This window comes from Zootoca vivipara, chromosome 14 (assembly GCF_965207765.1).
Source record: "Zootoca vivipara chromosome 14, rZooViv2.hap1.1, whole genome shotgun sequence".
NCBI lineage: Eukaryota > Metazoa > Chordata > Lepidosauria > Squamata > Lacertidae > Zootoca > Zootoca vivipara.
In genome coordinates this window covers 29994222-30011893 of record NC_142597.1, presented here as the reverse complement: position 1 = coordinate 30011893, position 17672 = coordinate 29994222, and the positions used below count along the sequence as shown (strand labels likewise).

Below are 17672 nucleotides of genomic sequence, written 5' to 3'. Positions count from 1 at the left end.
CCCGCGCGCGCCCGAGGAACAAGGGGGCGTGGTCCGCGGAGCTCGTCGGCACGGGGGAGGAGGGAGGGAATGGGCGTGGCCTGGAGAGAACGAGAGGCCTCTTTCTGCTAGGCGGAGGGGAGGGGGGAAAGGCGGGAAGGAAGGAAAGTGGGGCGGGGCGCCTGAAGCGCTGAGGAGAATCTGAATCGCTCTCTCTTGCGCTCTCTCCAGCCTGGGTTGACCCCATGGCAGGCGGGGATTCAAAATGGTCTCCCTCCCTCCCAAGTGTCCCCGAATTAATTGCCATGAGGAGAAGAGGAGCCCGGCTAACGGGTCATAGAAAATGTCTGGCCACAGAAGGAGCTGAGGAGATGTTCAACAGTGATTACAGTCACAAAAAGGGGGAGGGAAAACAAAAAGACGAATTACGCGAATAAAGACGAATAAAGTAGAAACAGTAATAGAAATAAATTAGTAACACGTATTACTAAGAAAAACAACGCACACGGGGGCAACAATCCCCACATGGAGGTAGACTGCGACGGCGCTTAGAGATTCTGGGGCTGCAGCCAAGCAAGTCCTCCCAGTGGGCTGCCCCTTGGAATGAATTCACCAATGATAATGTTCTTCATTTCAGTGGGTCCCCTCGGGGTGTTGTTGTTGTTTAGTCGTTTAGTCGTGTCCGACTCTTCGTGACCCCATGGACCATAGCACGCCAGGCACTCCTGTCTTGCACTGCCTCCCGCAGTTTGGTCAAACTCATGGTCGTAGCTTCGAGAACACTGTCCAACCATCTTGTCCTCTGTCGTCCCCTTCTCCTAGTGCCCTCAATCTTTCCCAACATCAGGGTCTTTTCCAAGGATTCTTCTCTTCTCATGAGGTGGCCAAAGTATTGGAGCCTCAGCTTCACGATCTGTCCTTCCAGGGAGCACTCAGGGCTGATTTCCTTAAGAATGGATAGGTTTGATCTTCTAGCAGTCCATGGGACTCTCAAGAGTCTCCTCCAGCACCATAATTCAAAAGCATCAATTCTTCGACGATCAGCCTTCTTTATGGTCCAGCTCTCACTTCCATACATCACTACTGGGAAAACCATAGCTTTAACTATACGGACCTTTGTCGGCAAAGTGATGTCTCTGCTTTTTAAGATGCTGTCTAGGTTTGTCATTGCTTTTCTCCCAAGAAGCAGGCGTCTTTTAATTTCGTGACTGCTGTCACCATCTGCAGTGATCAAGGAGCCCAAGAAAGTAAAATCTCTCACTGCCTCCATTTCTTCCCCTTCTATTTGCCAGGAGGTGATGGGACCAGTGGCCATGATCTTGGTTGTTTTGATGTTGAGCTTCAGACCATATTTTGCGCTCTCCTCTTTCACCCTCATTAAAAGGTTCTTTAATTCCTCCTCGCTTTCTGCTTTTCCTCGCTTTCTTCATTTCAGTGGGTCCCCTCGGGGTAGGACTAAGTAAATTAAAATCCTCCGATCAGCTGCCCTGGGTTAAGATCCAAGGAGGGAAAAGGAGAAAGGCAGTACTAGTAGACTCAGCACCTGTCCTGCACCTCAGCCATGAGTAGCCAACATGGCGCTTTTAGGATGTTGCTACAAGACTGGACCATAAAGAAGGCTGATCGCCAAAGAATTGATGCTTTTGAATTATGGTGCTGGAGGAGACTCTTGCGAGTCCCATGGACTGCAAGAAGATCAAACCTCTCCATTCTGTCAGCCCAGAGTGCTCACTGAAAGGACAGATCCTGAAGCTGAGGCTCCAATACTTTGGCCCATAGCTGCCAAGTTTTCGCTTTTCTCGCGAGGAAGCCTATTCAGCATAAGGGAAAATCCCTGTAAAAAAGGGATAACTTGGCAGCTATGCTTTGGCCACCTCATGAGAAGAGAAGAATCCTTGGAAAAGACCCTGATGTTGGGAAAGATTGAGGGCACTAGGAGAAGAGGACGACAGAGGACGAGATGGTTGGACAGTGTTCTCGAAGCTACCAACATGAGTTTGAGCAAACTGCGGGAGGCAGTGGAATACAGGAGTGTCTGGCGTCCTGTGGTCCATGGGGTCACGAAGAGTCAGACACGGCTAAACGACTAAACAACAACAACACAATACTCCCAACCGCCATCAGCCCCAGCCAACATTGCCAATGTCAAAGGCTGATGGGAGAAGGAGTCAAGCAACACCTGAGCTCCCCACATATGTCCCCCACCTCTGGTTAGAGCAGCCTACGCTGATGTGCCCCAGTAACCATGTATATTGGATTGTAGCCTTAAACCAGTTTAAGGATTGTCCTTCCTCTTCAGGAAAAACTAGTTCTCTGAAGGGGAGCTCTCCAGACGCAGCAAAACACAGCTTGAAAATAGATCTATTTTTTCCCCCTTTTAAAAGAAGATGGTCAAATGTGGGGTACTTCTCTGGCTATATATAAACCATCACCACCCTCTGGCATGGCACCCATCATCAACCATCACCCTGGGTGCAACCATCCAATGAGGCTAGATGGGAAGCAGAGATGTTGCACCGGTTCAAGCACACCAACAACTCTCAGCTCCTTTTCTTCCACAATGGTTTCCATCACACTTGGTTCTAATGAGAACTCAGTAACCAATAAGAACTAGTGCCAGTTTGCTATTTCTTCTTCTTCTTCTTCCTTTTTCCTTTAAGGTATTTTTGATTATGACTTGTAGCATGAGGGTTGTATTATTATTTATCTTTGTATGTCACTTTAGGAAGCTATCTCCTATCAAGTCAGGGCATAGTTCCATCAACCTTAGTATTTGCTGAGTGGCAGCAGCTTGGAAAATGCTGGGAATTGAAACTGGGAGCTTCTGTATGCAAAGTGGATGGTCTGCTATTGAGCTTCAATCCTTTCCCAAAGGACTTTGGTTGCCTTTTCCACTGAAGTGCAGAGTAAAAACAAAGGTTTTAAGTACATACAATTGCCCAGGGTGGGACCCAGGTAGCGCTGTGGGTTAAACCACAGAGTCTAGGGCTTGCTGATCAGAAGGTCGGCAGTTCGAATCCCTGCAACGGGGTGAGCTCCCGTTGCTCGGTCCCAGCTCCTGCCCACCTAGCAGTTCGAAAGCACACCAAAGTGCAAGTAGATAAATAGGGACCGCTCCGGCGGGAAGGTAAACGGCGTTTCCATGCGCTGCTCTGGTTCGCCAGAAGCAGCTTTGTCATGCTGGCCCCATGACCCGGAAGCTGTCTGTGGACAAACACTGGCTCCCTGGGCCTACAGAGCAAGATGAGCGCCGCAACCCCAGAGTCGGACACGACTGGACCTGATGGTCAGGGGCCCCTTTACCTTTAATTGCCCTGGGTAGGGAAATCAGGTCCTTGCTCCTTAAGCAGCGCCTTACAGAAATAAAACAGCATTTTTCATTTGCTCAGGCGAGACACCCCAATGAGGACTGTTGTACAAAAGGCCAAGGGCCATTATAGCACAGGGTTTACCGAACAGAACTCCTGAAAGGTGTCGGAAGCTCTTCTACATTTGACAGCTGGGAGTTTCATAAGAAATTAACTAGCAGAAGGCTGGGCTAGAAGAAAAGATCCATTGAGTGAATTTCACTGAGACCCAACCCAACAAGCACTCTGCAAGCTGCTTTGAGAAACTCCCTTGGGGAGGGAGAAAGCAGGGTATAAATGTTTAAAGCAAACAATGAATGATGGTGTGGACAAAGGTGCAGGAATGAATGTGGTGATATGAAGTGCCTCAAGGGGTTATCAGGGTGTTGAAAGCTGGGATCTGATGCCTCACCTTGAGCTTGATGCAGCTTCTAACAGCTCTATATACTTCATATTGAGTCATTCCAAAAGATCTAGCCCTGTTCTCCCTAACCACTACCCTTCTCTCCGTTTCATGGCCTAAGGGGGCCATTGTTATATTCCAGGCTTCCACAATGGCACAGAATGAGAAGTCAGACATGCATATTTTTGTGTTATTCTGACCCCAAAGGCAGGACGGTCTGCATGCCACTCTCCCTGCCTTTAGCCCAACCTAGCACCCCACATATTATTTTGAACTTAAACTCACATCAGCCCCAAGCTGGAGGGCACTGGGTTGAGGAAGGCTGCTATAGGTCAACCAACTCTACTTTGGGTGCTGGTCTGGCTAGATTGTTGGGTTCACCTGATCACATACAGAGTAAGCGGGAAAAGGAAGTCTGCCAAGGGGAACACTGTGAGTCCTGGATCTCCCTCTTCCAAATTACAAAGCCAACAGAACCGGGTTGAAATATTTATTTAAAAATTGAAAACACACATTCAACATATCATACAAAGGGGGGGGAATCTTGTATTTAATACAATAATTAAAAAGAGAGCTGGCACCTGGGTCAACTGGTAACCTGGCCCCAGACCTGTGGTGAGTGATTTTAGTCACTTAAGGGAAACTGCTCTAATGGAAGTTTTTGTTTGACACCCCTCACCCCAATTTAGGAAAAATTTAAAAAATAGAGGAGAAAGAGCGAGCACTGAGGAAGTCACTTTACTAGTGAGACAAAATGGCCTTTCTGCCAGGCTCAAGACATCACCCTGGCAGGCAGTCTTCTTCTGTTTTGTCCCCAACACGGGTGGGCCCATCAGCCTGAAAACCTGAGGTAGTTGGGGGGAGAGGATGGAGGGCAGAAGGGGTTGCGTAAGGGTAGTTCAGTGCCATATGGAGCCTCTTCTCCTATCATGTGCTGTGGCGGCAAGGCTGTTCCTGCTGCTTTGGAGAGAGAGGCAGGCAGCTGAGTGGCCTCATTCAAGCTGGCGGTGGGAAGAGAGGGCTATTTGGTTCTTGGGCTGCTGCCACCCAGATGGCAGGAAGGCCGGGGGCATTAACAGGCACCACTTGGAGAGGCTGTTGGTCTAAACAACAACTTCTTCAGAAGAACTGGGGAGGGGTAGGCAAGTCAGAGTAACTCCCAACGGGGAGAGCAAGAAACCCTGGCTCCTCTGTGGGTCCCTCCAGCCCCTGCACCCCAATGGCAGTGTGCGACAGACAGATTGATCTTGAGTGACTTGAGGGCAAGGAGGAGGGTCTGGAACGGGCCCTGGGACACAGCGCCACAAGTCAGACTCACAAATTTCCCTGTTTTGTCTTGTCAAAGGCTGATCTGGGGCCCAGTCCGACCACCCACTCCATTGTTAGAGCTTCCAAAGTTCCCAGACTCTATGGCAGCCCTTGGGGCCATTTCAGATGACCCAGGGAGAATGTTACATGGTTGTCACCTTTGTTTGGATTGTAGCTTGAACCCTCCCGCCCTCAAGTTGAAACAGCCTGGCCTGCTGGCAAATACCAGACACAGGGCAGTCCCACCCAATGCAGCAGGGAGGTTCTCTGCTTCCGAGTGATTGCCCCAGCTGGAGCGAGGAGCAGGCACACATTGGATTGCCCCCAGTGGCAGGTTTTAATCTAGGGTGTACAGGTGTATCCATGCTTGTGTGTATGTGTGTGTGTGTGTGAGAGAGAGAGAGTGCACAACACACACCTCTATCATGAACGAGGACAGTGCAGGGTTGCTGCCCAGATGTTTCCACTGCTGTATGGCTAATGACTCACAGTGATCACAAGGTGCCTGAGGCAGCCAGTCATGGAAGGCAGCATCAGTTGGGTGGGGGAGAACCCAAGTCTACAACAGGATCCACATCGCCTCGCGTTGCTGGCTATTTCAGACTCCGTTCAGTCCAGGGAAGGCTGACGGGTTGCGCTAATGGACTCTGTGTGAGAAAAGGGCAACTGGCCAGGTCTACGTATGAGCAGGTGGAGTCCCTCACAGAGCCCAACATGAAAGCAGCTGCTCTGGCCCCATCAGACCATCGCCAGCTCTTCCCGCTCTGAGATTCTCAGCTGTTTATTGCTGGCTCAACACACAGTGGGCTGCTCTGAAGCAGCAGAAAGGCCTGCTTTGTTGGAGCAGGCAGCGGAGCCAGAGAAGAGAGGGGCTTTGAGGCCATGAAGTGTTTCCTGCCTGTTACTGGATGGCCTGTGAGAAAATGGCTGCCACCCATCTTTGGGATGGACCTAATCCGTCCCTCCTATGGACACCATGGTCTGTTTGTACTGAAGGCCCTCCAACCCTGTCATCGCAGGGTGGGCAAGTGTACACACACACACACACACACACACACACACACACCAGTTTCAGCAGGTCCTGCCACCCTCCTGGTTCTGAGGACAAGAGGTGGCAGACAAAGAGAAGCAGCATGAGCAGAGAGATGTCACCACGGGCCCTGATGTGAGTCGAAGGCCAAGGCTGGCAGCTCAGAGGTTGTGCAAATAAGGAAGTGAACTGAAGGTGGTGGAGGAGAGAGATGGAGTACGACTCTTGCGGAGAGGCTGCAAAGCTGGAACAACGCCCATGAGGCCAGTGTGGGCTTTGTGGGCTATGGCAGGCAGTGCATGTTTATGCTGCTACTGTTGCTGCTATGGTGCTGGGGAGGTTCCTCACTTCCTCTCCCTGTGCCCCCTCTGCCATGGCTGCTACTACTACCTTCTTGACCAGCAGGGTGCCCTGGCTGGCCCAAGAGAGAGAGAGGAATGTCTTTGTGGTAAGCACAGGCTTTGCGGTATGTTCCAAAGGAGTTTATAATTCGTGTTCGGAAGGAGCTGCACCAATGGATGGTGCCTCTTCTCCGGCTGTCTCCTCAGGGGGCTAGATTAGCACCTGGGCAGAGAGAGAGAGAGAGAGAGAGAGAAAAGAAAGCTATCAGCATCACAGGGGACAGACAGCTCTTTGACAGGTATAGGCAACTAGGGAAGTCAAGGTATTGATGTATATGTGTGAATACAACCCATAACCAACCTGCTTTTGGAATAAATCTTTCAAGCACAGTTTGGATTCAAACCTCAGCTATGGCTCCAGCTGGGGTTGCAAAGGAAGGAACAACAAAATAATAATTGGGAGCTCACTCAAGAGCATGCTTCCGTTTCTTCCCTTGACGTTTGACACCTGGTGGCAGGTGATTGACAGGTAGGCAGCTCCGCTTACCTTCCAAATGTGGCCTATCAGAGGAGGGTGGGCTATTTCCCTACCACTGCTATAAGGTAAGGCTTTCATTGACCCATTATTATTATTATTTTTGGCAGGGTGCTCCACAAATGTAATTTTGCCCTTTCTGTGGTTGCAGCACTAACTCAAGGTGTTGGGAATTGATATGAAAAGGCTCCTTTCACTTTGCTGGTCCTCAGTGTCTTAGCAGGAAGAAGGCTACAGGCCCAAGTTGGGAGAACCCAGAACCTGCTGTGGCCCAATGGCCAGCAAAGGAGCCAACAAGCCACCAGACTCACCGTTCTCATCCCAGCCCTCAGCCACCCCTGCCAGTTCATAGTGCTTCTTCCGCAGCTCTCCCAGGCGCTGGCGTTCCTTCTGCAACTGGTTCTCCAGCTCCAGGACTCGCACCTAGGAGGGAGGAGAAAGGCTTCTGGAGTGCAAGTAACCAGGCTGCAATGCCTCTCCCTTCTGCTCTGCCTGGCATTCTTTACTCCCTTTTCTCCCTCCCTCCCCCAAATACCTGGGAATCCATTTCTTGACGCTTGATCTGTGTTAGCGTTATGGCGGAGAAGTCCATGCTGTCTGCAGGGGGACAACAAACAAGTTTACTATCATTAATGGAAGCATGGAAGTGCAGGACTCATCCCTTCCCACACTGTGCTGAGAACTGCCTGGCAGCTGGTGAGCCCAGCTGTGTTTCCTGTGGGACTCAAGCAGCCAGATGAATAAGCAAAGTCAAAATAGAAAGAGAGAGGCGGTAACTGAACTGAATGAAAAATAGGGACCGCTACCCCTCAGCCTTAGAGAAACAGGTGCCTACAGGAGGTACCTACCTAGACAGCATCTTAAAAAGCAGAGACATCACCTTGCCGACAAAGGTCCATATAGTTAAAGCTATGGTTTTCCCAGTAGTGATGTATGGAAGTGAGAGCTGGACCATAAAGAAGGCTGATCGCCAAAGAATTGATGCTTTTGAATTATGCTGCTGGAGGAGACTCTTGCGAGTCCCATGGACTGCAAGAAGATCAAACCTCTCCATTCTGTCAGCCCAGAGTGCTCACTGAAAGGACAGATCCTGAAGCTGAGGCTCCAATACTTTGGCCACCTCTTGAGAAGAGAAGACTCCCTGGAAAAGACCCTGATGTTGGGAAAGATGGAGGGCACGAGGAGAAGGGGACGACAGAGGACGAGATGGTTGGACAGTGTTCTTGAAGCTACCAACATGAGTTTGACCAAACTGCAGGAGGCAGTGGAAGACAGGAGTGCCTGGCGTGCTCTGGTCCATGGGGTCACGAAGAGACGGACACGACTAAACAACAACAACAGCAACAACAACAGCAGCAGCAACAACAACAACAACAGGAGGGAAAAGGGATCTCCAACTTCAGATTCAGAAACTGACCTGTCTCCTGAATTTGTGACATTCCTGACTTGGTGGTAGCCACCACCCTGGCTGTCGCTTGGTTGACTCCCCGGGAGGCGACCTGGAGCTTGCTGAGGTTTGCGCTGTCTTTATCTGCTTTCACCTGGCGGATCAAAGAGGAGAATCAGTGGCATCTTTGCAGGTGGGAGAAAAGGATTCTACATGCCACATGTGGTGGCAAAGCAAGTGATCTGCAATGTGCTGCTCCAGAGGAGCTCCAGATGTTACAAAAAGGAAAGGGCAGATCCCCTGCTGGTTGGGAAGAGAGCAAGCAAAGGTCCCCATCGCCACTCTAATGTCATCCTAGAAGAAAAGCTCAAACACCAGGCACCACGGGTGGTCCCAGTCCAGGAGCAAAACACTTATGAAATGCACTCTTGCTCACTCAAAGCCCCCTATTGGTTTCTTCTCCCCACTCCAAACTCTTATGGAAGTGGGATCCTGAGACATTAAATTGGCTTTTCCAGAAAAGCCTTTGGATGATTGTCTATGCAGGAGGAGCACCCAAAGTAGGAAGCTTTAGCAACTGATTTGTGATGGGGTTCCAGCTGCAGCTGTACTTAAGCTGGAAGGAAGCCATGGATCATTTTGGTGAGGAAACATCACCAGGCCACAAATGGGTCCTACTGGCTCAGTTGCTTTGCCACTGACAGCAGATGAGAAAGAAAGCGCTGGTGGCAAATGGAGCAGGGCACTGCTAGTCAAACAGCTGTTGGCATCCTGACTGCCCAGGAAAACCTATTAAGCTTATTCGTTCCTAGTATGACTGGCTGTTGGCCACTTGCTCAGGCACTCAGCTCAACATTCCTGCAGCAGGGGGTTGAACTAGACCCTTTGGACCTCTTCCAACTCTATGGTTCTAAGGAGGCATCACAAGGCAATCCCTACCTTTGAAGCAGCAACTAGTTGAGCTGTGCTTGCTGCAATTTCATGCGAGCAGACCATGAGCTCCTCAAACTTCCCCTTGCCTTGAACCACGAGGTCAGCAGCATCTCTAGGGAAAGATGCAAAAGGGATGTTAGAGCACCACCCCTGACACTCCAGGGCTACAAGCCACAGCCCCTCATCGCAGTACTGCCTAGCTCGCAGGCAAACAGTAGGCTATGAAGTAACCCCAGGGGTGTCTGCTGCCTTTTCTTCCCCAAACACTTACACCAGCACAGTTGCTCCCCAGCCGACAGCCTTGGAGGCAGAAATCAGTCCCTCCGTCCAGCGGGAATTTCTGGCGTAAAACTCCTTGGGGGATGCTGCTCCCTAGGCGAGAAGAGGAGTGAGATCTAAGCATTGCCGGGAATAGCTGAAGGAGGAGTTCATTCTGTCTCTCTCAAGTCCCACCAGAAGCTCTGCGCCCGCCACGAGGCCACAGAGGTCAGTGCAACGCCTTCACAGCCTTCTAGCTTCCATGGCTGTGAGCTTCAGCCCGACAGTGGAGTTGGCAGCTGCCTTATACCAGGTTAACCTTTGGTGCACCTTGCTCAGTATTGCTTGCCCTTACCGGCCTTCGGCTAGTCAGGGTTTCCAGGCAGGGAGTCTTTCCCAGCTCTGCATGTGAACCCAGGATCTTGTGCATGCAAATCAGGTGCTCCACCGCTAAGCCACAGCCTTTCCTGGGGTGGGCAGAGAGGTAAGAGCCACCTCACAGACCATCTTTAGATATTCCAGAACCTGGTGGTGTTCACTGGAGAACAAACAAGCTGCTTTCTATTTTACTCTTCTCCCTCCTCTCTCTCTCTTGCCTACGTTCTGAGGTTAGGTAAAAGGCTCTGCAAAGGGTATCTTGATCCCAAAGGGAACACTGGACACAAACATTCTCTCAGAATGAACAGACAAGAATATATGTGAGTTATGAACTCTCCTTCTAACCACTTACCAAGTGATGTAGCATCTGGACCTGCACTCTGCTTTTTGCTATGCAACCCTGTTTATCCAGCATTGGACTTTTGAAAGAATGATTGGTGTTTTCAAAATTTTATGTATACAGTACTGTACTGCTTTGAGAGGCTTGACCTCATAATTACAACACAGTACTCTAAATAAAGCAAATTAGTTTAACTCGCCCAGCAGTATGAATTGTGTTCATGTGGGCCAATTCTCATACTCCTGTGTTAACTCCACATTCATTGATAGCAATGAGAAAACAGAACCCCTGTGGGGGTCCCCTATCACCCGCCATTCCGGCATCCTATTTAAAAGCTAAAAATCCACCTGTCTCCTAGGCCCCTATAACACTTGGAAGAGAGGCACTTAAGACAGCGAGAGGCTGTAGTTAGGTCCCAGAAAGCCATCTCATTTTGTCATCCTCCGCCCAGCTGCCCAAGGGACTGGAGTGCTATTAGCATGAGCACAACACACCCCTTCAACAACTCAGGAGCACACTGGAACAACGGCACTTTCCTGCCCCACCTTTAACCAAGGAGACGAGTATGTTTTATGTAAACAACAACGCAGACTGACAGCATCTGAGGCAAGAAGGCACACTGAGTGAGAAGCCCACAGTCCCAGCTTGCAAGGCCGGCACTGCTCACTCACCCTTCCACTCTCCACAATCTCCCGCTGGAGGTCCTTGGAAGCCTTGACCAGAACCTGGATGGCCTGCATTAAGCCTGTGCAGGAGCCCAGAATCCTGCAAATCACAAAGGGTTGTCTGTGCAGTGTCTGCTTGCATCCAAAGCATATGGGCTCCACTGTAAAAGCCCCAGAGGCCCCATCCCCACATTGTTGAGCAAAAACCACTTGCCAGGTAGAGGAAGCACAGCAGTCAAGGAATGAGCGGGCACCCTTCTCTGGCTCCGAGATGATAGCAGACTAACCCTTTCTTTTGAGGACAGGCAGCCTTCGCCAACCTGATGCCACCAGGCAGCTGTAGTGGCTGGGGCTGATGGGAGTTGTAGTCCAAAACAGCTGGAAGGTGCCAGCTTGGCCACGGCTACTCTAAAGCATGCTGTCCTGAAAATGGTGTGTCAGAGTGGGGTAAGGAGGAAGAGGTGTGCCAATGGTGCCCAGAAAAAACTCCAGGCAGGGAGGAGGGAAAGGCAGCTGGTGCCAGCCTTCCATACCAACCTTTCGTTGACCTCAAGCTTGGCTCCAGTGTCTCCTGCCCGTGACTTGCTCAGCATCTCCTGTGTTGACAAGGGTGGTGGGGAGAGAGTGGGGTGGGTGTCAGAGCTACAGAATGAACAGCGTTAGCCACTGTCACTTGCACAGCAAAGTTGTGAACCAGCCACCCCTAGCATGGCACGGAGCTGGAACTGAAATCTAATCCCCTGCCCTGAAAAAGAAAACATCATTCCTCCTCCTTTTTTGAAGGAATCCCACTGGGCAAACAGGAAGCCGACCATCTTCTCTTTCATCTCACCTCAATTCTGGAAGCTGCCATCTCAATGGCTGCTGCTGTGGCTGCCATCTCCTTGTCCACCAAATCCCCTAGTTCCGCTTGCTTGATGTCCAGGCCCTTGGGGCGCAGGTCCTGCAACAGAGCAGAGGGTGACCCACAAAGTTGCTGCCTTCTCTTGTATCCCCCACTGCCTCATATCAACTTCATCTTCAGAGGAGCTCACTAGGTGTGGGGAACAGGATCCTTCCATTTGTCTCTGTCAACTGCATTCTGTCGCCTGGTACCGACGGCATCACATGAGCTGCTTTTGCCTGCGTGGATGGTCAGCTGATTCCTGCAATCCCCTTTTGAGGCTAGCTGCATATTTCCCTGCCCTGCACAATGTGGGCAGGTGGGTGTGGCCTGGCCTGGCCAAATGAGGAGGTCTGACCATGGAGTTGGAAGGGACGCCAAGGGTCAACTAGTTCAACCCCATGCAATGCAGGAATAGGTTCCTTGGAGGAGATCCACTCTGGGGTTGCGACCCCAACCAATGGCAGCCAATGTGCTGTGGTGCTTAAGAGTGTTGGGGCTAGGACCTGAGAGACCTGGGTTCAAATCCCTGCTTGGCGACAAAGCTCAATGATGATGTTGGGGGCAAGTCAGTCTCCCAGCCTAACCTAACTCACAGGGTTGTTGTGAGGCTAAGGGAGAGAACCACACCTTGACAAAAAGGTGGGATTACAAACGCAATAAATAAATAAATATAAATAAACCTGTTGCCCTCCCCAAACCATACAGTGACTCACCTCTCCAATGGCAGTGATCCGGCCAAGACAGTTCCTGACGGCTGCGCAGTTGGCCCTCTCCAAAGAGGATCTGTCCTTCAGGGTGCCCAAGTAGCACAAGGCCTCACTGCCACACTGCCTGCAGGCTTCCAACAGCACTGGAAACATGCAAAGGGGAAAGGCTCCACTCAGGCCCTGCATGACCTAGGAAGGCCCCTGTTTCTGTCCTACCCTTTTCCTGGCCAGAGGCAGGTACTCACAGTCTGCAGGCTCCATGGGGGCCATGTGTGAAGTGGCGCTTGCCTGGACGATGGTGTCACCAACCAGGTGGCCAAAGAGAGCCACGTGTGACAACAAGCTGCTCACATCTAGGAAGGGAGAAGAGAACACATGAGACCAAGCACAGGTGATCCTCCCAGGCTCATTGAGATCTTCTAAGAGAAATACTGCCAAGTGCTTCTGCCACAATGGCCACCTTTAACTTTTCAATTGCGGAGTGGAAAAGAAAATGCCACTGACAAATGGGTGCAGCTGCTGACATGAGCGGGGTGGCTCTCAGGGTCTCCCACTTCCATGCTGCTTGTCCTACATGGGGCCTGTTGCCTGGGCAGCTGGAAACAGCTCCAAGTTTCTTACCTGACTGGTTAGAGAGGTACTGGGTGCATGCCTCCTGCAGCCGCTCTACGCACTCGGATGCCGCAGAGGTCCTGGATAGAAGGTAATCTACACAGCACACAAAATAAAGGAAGCATTGAATACAACCCTACTAGGAAGTGCAACTGGAAGAAGGCCTTAAAAGCTGATAATGTACAACCCAGCAATGAGGGTTGTCTTGACTTTCTCCTTGGCCTGGGCTACTCCTCTTCAGCCTTTTAAGAATTCATTTTAGTTTATAACCTGCCCTCCCCCCCCAAAAAAATAGATTAAGAACTTAAGAAGAGTCTGCTGGGTAAGACCAAAGTGGGCCCATCTAGTCCAGTATCCTGTTCTCACAGTGGCCGACAAGATGCTTCTGTTGGGAAACTCACAGGCAGGATTTGAGCACAAAAGCAACCACTCTTGTGGTTTCCAGCACCTGATATTCAGAAGAATCACTGCCTCCATCTGGGCAGGCAGATGGCTATCATCCCTAATAGCCATCAATGGCCCTCTCCTCCCCCTCTCTAAAATTTGTTTAATCATCTTTTAAAGTAATCTAAACTGGTGGCCATCACTGCCTCCCGTAGGAGAGAGTTCCATAGTTTAATGACTAGTTGATTGAAGGGAGGTGCAGAGTGACTACAAATTACTCTCCCTCTGGTAACTGAAGCCATGGCTTCTCCAACTTCAGCAGGAACTGGCCACAGTTGCAAGTTGCTGAGCAAGTCTAAGGTGTCCCCTGGAAGCATGAGGGTCAGAAGCAAGCTTTGGTTGCAAGCGGGCTCTGGCCATGAAAATCTCTGCTGAAGGAAGGGGGTGAGGGCCCCCAGGCCTGCTTGGCTGACCTGCAGAGCTTGTGCAGCTGACATGTGTGGGGTCCTCGAGTCGGTTCAGGGCATCCTGCACCATCTGCTCAGCCTCTCTCGTGGCACACTGCAGGAGGGCAAACTGCTTGTCCAGGAGCTGCTGCTGCAGGGCCTGTGTGTTGCTCTCCTGAGGGCAGAGGAAGAGAGGCTAGACCTCCGCTCTTGGCTACTCGTGGAGCAGCGGAAGAAGAGCTTGGGGTGGCCCTCCATCAACCCCCACCACACAAAGAGCCTCTTGGGCTGTTCCCGGCTAATCACCACCACCCCACCTCCAGCCCACCTCTCACCCTTTCCTCCAGGCAGCTCCGCAGCTCCTCCACCGCTTTGCCACTGTCCTCCTTCTCTCTCTGCAGGGTGGCCTTCAGCTGCTGCACTTCGGCCTGCAAATTGGCCAGCTGCTGGTCACGCTGGGCCACAGTCTCATTGAGGGTGGCTGTTTCCAGCTGCAGGCTGGCCAGCTGAGTGCTGTGCGCTGCTTCGGCCTAGCCAGCAGGTAGACAAAAAATAAAATGAGAGCTGAGGCTTGTCCAAACTGCACCAGTCCTGCAGGAACCTTCTCCGCCCCCAGGGCACCCAGGGGATGTATCAGTCCTGCCTTCCATCCACAACTGGGCCAACCCAGCCTCTTGCTCCCCTCCCTCTCCCAACTGCCCTTTCTGCTTCCACTTCTGCTGCTTGTGGTGGCTGCAGCCCTAACAGCTGGTGTTCCCTGTGCCATTATGGCAAAGCGAGGAGAAGTCATACAAAAGACTTGTTGTGTGTGTGTGTGTTTGTTTGTGTGTGTACACACACACACACACACACACACACAACTTCTGCCGGGGCCTCTGAGGAAGAGGACAGGCTGGAGAGTCTCACCTGTGCGCTGGACTCAATGGTGCTTCGGAGGGTCTGGAGTTCCTGTTTGCTGACAATGAGCTCCCTCCTCAATGCTTCCAAGACTTCCACCTGCTCCTGTGTCTGCGAAAAAAAAAAAGGTTTGTGCCCTTTCCCGTCAGGTTTCTCCAACTGACATTCTGAACCCCCTTTCTCTTCTTGCTCAGTTGAAACTCCCCCCTCTGCCCCCCCTGCTCACCTTCCGCTGGGCCTGCTCACTCAGTCGCTGGAAGGAGTCCTCCAGCTCTTTCTTATCCCGCTCCACGTCACCTTGGACCTGCCTGGCCACCGTCACCTGCTTGGTCACCTCAGCATTCTAAGGAACAGGAAGAGGGAGGCAAAGGAAGAGAAGGAAGCGGGTTCATGGGCATAACTCTCCCTCCTCCCATCTTCAGTGGCACCAGTGAATTTTCCTTGCCCCCTCCCTCCAAGTCTTAAGCAGCGGAAGCACACTGCAGCAAATCCCCTCCGGGCACAGTCTCCATCTTTGCTGAGAGGGCTCTGCTGTTGACTTGGTTCCTCAGCCACTGACTGACTTTTGAGAGATTCATTGAATTCCTTTCTAATTCCAGGTAAAACTGTGAATTTTGCTCAGTGCAACGCAGAAACATACCAAAGTGCGCTCGCTCTCTCTCTCTCTCTCTCTCTCTCCCTAGCTACTGGTTTCCTAAGTAGTGCTGAAGAGATATGATAAAAGCTGTAAGTGGAAATCTAAGCAAATGCATAGATAGCTGACCCAGAAAGGGTGTGGAAATCCTAACAAAAGGAAGGCAGTGGTTCACAGCTACTGAATCTTAACTGGCTTAACAGGGCTATCGTTAGGGTGCTTCAGCAGATGCAATCCCATCTTGTTGCATGAAGTCAGAGGAAGTGACACCCCCCTCCCCCCAACTCTCTAGTACCGAGAAGTGAAGGAAGAACAATGCAGGGTTACCTTGCGCAGGAGGTCTGCGTGGTTCTGCACGAGCTCACTGTACTTTTCCTTCAGCTTTGTGTATCGCTGCTCTGTAGCTTGTGCTTTCCCTGTAGCAGAAACAGACAAGGGTGGTGACTTGGTGGCTAGGGTGAATTAGCCATGTATTCTTGCAGGAAGGGTCTAATTTCTTATGCTATTAGCCCACTTGATTTTCATACAAGTTTCGAACTGTTACAGACAGAAACTGGAACCCAGGTCAGCTAGGCTAAGTGTACCGACATATTCTTTCACGGCTGTTATGAAGACATAGTTTTAATTGACTTGTGGTGTGTTAATTCTTGCTCATTTTAATCGCCCGTGTGTTTGTGCTTGCAAGTTGCTATCCACCCTGAGCCTTCAGGATCCGAAGCAAAGCAAACGGGCAATCAAGTTGCCACCCACCTGCCTAGTGGCAGCTGGTAACATTTTGACTTGTCAGGGCTGCAGTTTTTTTAACTTTGCTGTTTTCATGACAATAGAACTTGTACGGCACTTATTTAGGAAATAAGGAAACAATACAAATCCTAAAAATGAAAAAAAAGCTCCTTAAAGCAGGAAACACTTTGTTGGTTCTTTGGCCTTTGGGAAAATAACTCTGAGCATGCTCAGAAAGAATGTATGGTTCCTCTAGGCCAGGGCTGTCCAACATCCAAGAGACAGCAATCTATAACCACTATTAAAAAACTGGCAGTGATCTACCCATTGGATTGACCAGAGTTGTTGAGCTTTTATTGGGAAAGCTTAATCAAAGCTGTTGAGCCTTTTTTAGGGAAGCCAAAGTTGCTGAGTTTTTTGGGTGGGTGGGGGGAGAGAGAGAGGCTACAAGCTCTGCAGGCGAATGGTGCCTCTGGAGCTGGCCAGGGGGTGCTGGTTGCCAGGAGCTGAGGTGGCCTTGGAGTAAGGAAGCAAGCAAGCAGACAAGGGAGCCCAGCCTGCCCACCAACCCTTGGCTAGACAAGTCACAGGCCCCTGTGGGACAGTTTGAGGAGGCACCTTTGGAGGCGGGGGGTGGGGGGTGGGTGGGTAGCTCAGAGACCAGGGGCGGCAGCAGTGGCTGCCCAGAGGACTTCCAATGAGAGGGGAGAGGAGGCTGAGGGAACACTCCCCAAAAGAAGGGTGTTCGAAAAAGGGTGAGAGGCTGCCAGTTTTGCAGGCAAGGGGCGAGATAACTGGGCTTCTGAGCCCCACAGGGGTGCCACAGAAGGAATGCAGTTGGTCAAGGGAGCTGTGGACTCAAAAAGGTTGAAAACCTCTGACTTAAGAGACACATGGGAGGGACTTTTTGTTGCCATAGTTGAACTTTTGGGTGAGGATTGGCTGAGAGCTGACTGGCCAGAGAACAGGAGACTGACAAAAACGTCTCTTTACCGGTAAGTTCCAGGAAGTACAACGTGTGTGTGGGAAAAGAAAGAGTGTGTGGTTTTGAGATTTTCAGGCATTTTTTTTTAAAAAAACTGCTTGACATTTTCGGTGGGAGGGCTATGTACCAGATACTACACTTGATCTTAGCCAAAAGGCCGAGAAGCCCAATTTGAGAAGAGCGTTTACTATGGCCCGTTTCCATTCTATACCCACGGCCTTCCTGCAGGGGATTTACTCCAAGACCCCTATTACTCAGCGTCTATGCCCATGCACAATGAATGAAACAGAGGACTTCATACATTTCTTTTTCTACTGCCCCATTTATGAGCCAATAAGATCTAAGCTCCTCCTCTTGATCCCGTCCACCATTACATCTAAGGAAGACTGTTTGAAATCGCTTCTTGTGGACGCAAATCCCCAAATTTCACGTGGGGTGGCAATCTTCATAGTGCAGGCTCTGAAACTCAGGGCTACCCTGACAGGGTAGTGTGT

General features: G+C 50.8%; 1 protein-coding gene and 1 pseudogene across 2 annotated transcripts in view; both read right to left on the bottom strand.

Annotated features, from left to right (window-relative positions):
• Nucleotides 1–4205: 4205 nt before the first annotated feature.
• The window catches only part of HIP1 (huntingtin interacting protein 1), a 70136-nt gene continuing 56669 nt past the window's right edge, over nt 4206–17672 (bottom strand). For both annotated transcript variants that reach the window (XM_035139067.3, XM_060268459.2), the window contains exons 15-31: nt 15798–15886; nt 15063–15179; nt 14846–14947; nt 14275–14469; nt 13967–14114; nt 13119–13205; nt 12743–12850; nt 12504–12640; nt 11737–11847; nt 11442–11500; nt 10911–11004; nt 9535–9635; nt 9270–9375; nt 8361–8484; nt 7479–7540; nt 7255–7366; nt 4206–6631 (exon numbers count right to left, since the gene is read on the bottom strand). In XM_035139067.3, the coding sequence (XP_034994958.2) occupies nt 6612–6631; nt 7255–7366; nt 7479–7540; nt 8361–8484; nt 9270–9375; nt 9535–9635; nt 10911–11004; nt 11442–11500; nt 11737–11847; nt 12504–12640; nt 12743–12850; nt 13119–13205; nt 13967–14114; nt 14275–14469; nt 14846–14947; nt 15063–15179; nt 15798–15886 (1772 nt within the window). In that variant the 3' untranslated portion in view covers nt 4206–6611. The remainder of the gene's footprint in view (nt 6632–7254; nt 7367–7478; nt 7541–8360; nt 8485–9269; nt 9376–9534; nt 9636–10910; nt 11005–11441; nt 11501–11736; nt 11848–12503; nt 12641–12742; nt 12851–13118; nt 13206–13966; nt 14115–14274; nt 14470–14845; nt 14948–15062; nt 15180–15797; nt 15887–17672) is intronic.
• LOC118097446 (U2 spliceosomal RNA) lies at nt 17226–17347 on the bottom strand (annotated as a pseudogene).